The sequence below is a fragment of the Hirundo rustica genome, chromosome 4 (assembly GCF_015227805.2).
Source record: "Hirundo rustica isolate bHirRus1 chromosome 4, bHirRus1.pri.v3, whole genome shotgun sequence".
Lineage (NCBI taxonomy): Eukaryota > Metazoa > Chordata > Aves > Passeriformes > Hirundinidae > Hirundo > Hirundo rustica.
Window position 1 is genome coordinate 6,691,481 of NC_053453.1, and position 3,569 is coordinate 6,695,049.

Sequence of the window (3,569 nt, forward strand, 5' to 3'; positions counted from 1 at the left end):
CTTCAAAATCTGCCTTGAGCATTGGTCCAGATGTGCTAAAACCCACCGTGGGAGGAATGTCTCCATGCAAGCCCCAGATGAGCCTTTTGCAAAGTTCCCTGGGACCTGTAAAAGCCAAGCACCGGCTCACACGAAATCCTCCTGTGGATTTGGAGCCCTGAATCCAGGCGGTGCAGCTCCCCTCGCCCACCCCCCTTTCCCAAATGGATTTCAGCAAGCACTTACCATCAGCAAGCTCAGAGCAGATTCGGGAGCACGCTGCACAGCCATCTCCTCTCTTCCCACATACAAATCCTCCCCACGACTTGGTCAGCCCTCGGCCCTCCGTCACAGCGAAGCATCCACAGAGCCCACAGCTAACTGCAGGGAGAGAAACCCCAAATCAGGGTCGGAGAGCATTGCAAAGAGGAGGAGAGGATGGATGAGGGGGTGGGGAGGAGAGGAGGGAAGGAAATAACCTTCACAGCCAGGGAAAGAAGCTTAAGCTAGGCCAAATTTTACACTAGAGAGAAGAGGAAAATGAAACAGAGAGCCGGCTGGAGAAACAAGATATCGGGAACTGCAGGATATTTAAAGCTCAGGCGCACGCCACCACAGAAAGCAGCAGCAGCATAGGACATGTATCAAACACCTACATGACAGGTTAGGTCCAAGCCATCCTCCCCCTGCCCCAGCTCGCGGGCTGCAATTAATTGTTCTTAATTGCCATGGTCCTTATTCCGCCTAAATAAATCCTAGGTAGCACAGAAGTGCCGTGCCCCTGACTCTGCATCTTCCTCCCTGCCCTGGTGATGTTAGCGCAGAAGCAACGTCAAATATCGCCACGTACCGCTTCCAACAGGGTCAATCAAAGCTCTTCTCTCTTCTCGCCAAGCCCTGCTTCCCCTGCTTCCCCTGCTCGGGAGAGCAGACGCCTGCATAACGCAGGCATGAGCAATGAGAGCAGACAGAGCCAGGAAGCACCCGGTGCTCACTTGAGAGCAGCAATTACCTTTATCATACTCGAGCCAGAGCTGGGTTACTCACTGACCCTTCTCACCTCACCCCCCCCCACCCCAAAGAAAGCCTCTTCCTCCTCCTCCTCCCCTCCAAATGGACTCAGCTCCCCATGGAGCTAACACACTTCCCAGAAAAATGTAATTACACAGGCTGTCGTGTTAGCGCTCTGATCACGCTGCCTGTACCGCATGGAGCGGCAGGCAGGCAGGCAGGCAGCCCCCCCATCCCTTCCCATCCCTTCCCTCCCTTCCCATCCCTTCCCATCCCTTCCCTTCCCTCCCTTCCCTTCCCTTCCCTTCCCAAGGACAGGCGCGCTGCCATCCCCGCCGCGCTCTCATCGCCCGGGGGCCGCAGACTGCTCATGGTGAAAATGGGGCCGCTTAAGGCGCACAGACAAATTAGCCCTGAAAATAAGCCCCTTGCTTAAATGTTAGGTGTAAATGGAAGATGGCTCTCGAAAGCCTTTAAAAATAAACAGAGCATCCTGCTAGGAAAGCCGGTCCTCTAATGCAGGTGTGCCCTGACAGACCTGTCAGACCCCTGTTTTGTGGGGCTCAGAAGCCTCCTGGATTTTAGTGTGTCGATACTCACATCGCCCCTCTGAAAAAGCAGAATTTTGGCTTAATTTCCTAAAATGTTAGGCTCCATCTAATGACAATGTCTGTTCATCTTCCACCTCCCACATGCACACTCCCCTCCCTCCCCCCCCACAATTTTTGGAACCCAATTAAAAGTTTCAGACAAATTCAGCCAGAGTTGAATTCTCTGACACATGTCATTCCTGCAATTTTTATAGAAATTGGCACCAGGATAGAAAAGAGAATCAAATTACTGTCTCCATGAAGGCAGCAGAAATCCTTCCTTGTGTTCTGGAAGTTACATCTGGCAGGTCAGCTCTGGCATGTACAGCTCTGGAGTACTTGTTTGCCCAAACTCTCTTGATCACCTTTCACTATGTTTTAGCAAAGGGAACACAGTGACTGGGGGGATTGCAAACATTGCCCTAGGAAGGTCATCCGGAACATCTGTGGCACGGCCATACCTCCCCCTTCCTACAGGGCATGTGACAGATAGGGGAACTTGGTTTGTTTAATTTAAACCCACAGATCAGTGAAATCCACTCCCCTCCCCACAAGCTGTGTTGCCAAGCCTGGGTGGTGATGGCAAGGGCTTCCCTCTGCCAGCATGTTTTCCACCAAGAAGTGTTTGAGGGGGAAGCCACTTGTGCATAAGGGGGTCACCTCTGAAGAGGCAGTCTAAACTCACTCATGACTCACAAGAAGGCATTTTCTGGAATCCTCTTTCCTTGGTTTTGGGTCACAGACATAAACACTCAAGGAAGGTCCCCTGTCCTGTATCTGGAGGTGGCATTTAGTGATTTCTTTCCAAGACCTGATTTCTTTCCCTGCAGTGAGTGCAGCTCCTGTGATCACACATGTGCCAGCAGCTATGCTTGTCACCACTCCTTGTGTGTAAGTCATCTCCACTGAGAGAGAGCAGCGGCCCAGGTTCCTTAAATCCACAAAGGTACCCAAGCATCAGGGAGCTCCATCCTTTATCCAGTTGCTTCAACCCACCCAAAGAGCTGAGCCAGTTTCAAGGTGTTTTTTAATCACAGGGCCCATCGTGGCTGTCTGCAGTGGATCACCCTTTCCTCATAACCTTGTGAAACTACGAGCTATCACACAATGTGACCTGTGCCCCCTCTCCTGAGAGATTTGTCTTCATCCCCTGAAGACAAACAGCTTGTTGGACGTTGCAAGGAGTGGAGAAACAGGGCACTTGCATGTCTCTTGAAAGGGGAAAATATGCATAATAAAAGATTATGGTAAGTTTTAAAATATGTCTCAAGACATCAGATGATAAAATATGCTTCACCAGCACCATGACAAATATCCCAAGGCTATTACATTTCCCCCCTACACTAACCCAATCTGAAGTTCTGTAAGGGGGAGACTGTGGAAATGACGCGTTCAGTAGCTCTCAAGTTTGACAAGGTTTCTCCTTTGCCAAGAGATTTGAGGGAAACAGCCTATTCCTACATTTTTGGACTCAACTAAAATGAGGAATCTGGAAGTGTGGATGGTTCTTCCATCTCTAGCTCCTGAATTCACTCCACAGTTGAGCGGGGTAAAATTTGTCAAACACCAGAAGCTAGTTTTGATTTGTGGTGTCCTTGAGAAAATTCTAGGTTTTTCCTGAGCTCTGCAAGTCTCAGAGTAATGATCATCTGTAGGGAGCCATCTGCATACAAGTATATGATGTATGGCTTCAAGGTATATTTGCAAATTTACCTACAGCCACCTAGCTATTTTCTACTATTTACGTGAATAAATTTTGTAGCACAAGAGGAAGAACAGAGATCATTACTCACTTCAGGTTGTCAAGAGACAAGAAGAAAAAAAAATTTAAGTAACTTGTTGGATAGGCAGGTAAAACTACAGACTTGTGGTTTTGTTTCAAGGCCTAAAACAATGACATTGAGGCCACATCTTGAGTGCTGTGCTCAGTTCTGAGTCCTTCAGTTCAGAAAGGACACTGAGGTACTGGAGGGGGTTCAGAGAAGGGCA

At 49.2% G+C, this 3,569-nt stretch overlaps 1 protein-coding gene across 1 annotated transcript in view; it reads right to left on the reverse strand.

Annotated features, from left to right (window-relative positions):
• FRMD4A (FERM domain containing 4A) overlaps nucleotides 1-957 on the reverse strand; it is a 360,571-nt gene extending 359,614 nt beyond the window's left edge. Inside the window, exons 1-2 of the mRNA XM_040061690.2 lie at nucleotides 830-957; nucleotides 226-360 (exon numbers count right to left, since the gene is read on the reverse strand). Coding sequence (XP_039917624.1) covers nucleotides 226-270 — 45 coding nt within the window. The 5' untranslated portion in view covers nucleotides 271-360; nucleotides 830-957. The remainder of the gene's footprint in view (nucleotides 1-225; nucleotides 361-829) is intronic.
• Nucleotides 958-3,569: the final 2,612 nt, after the last annotated feature.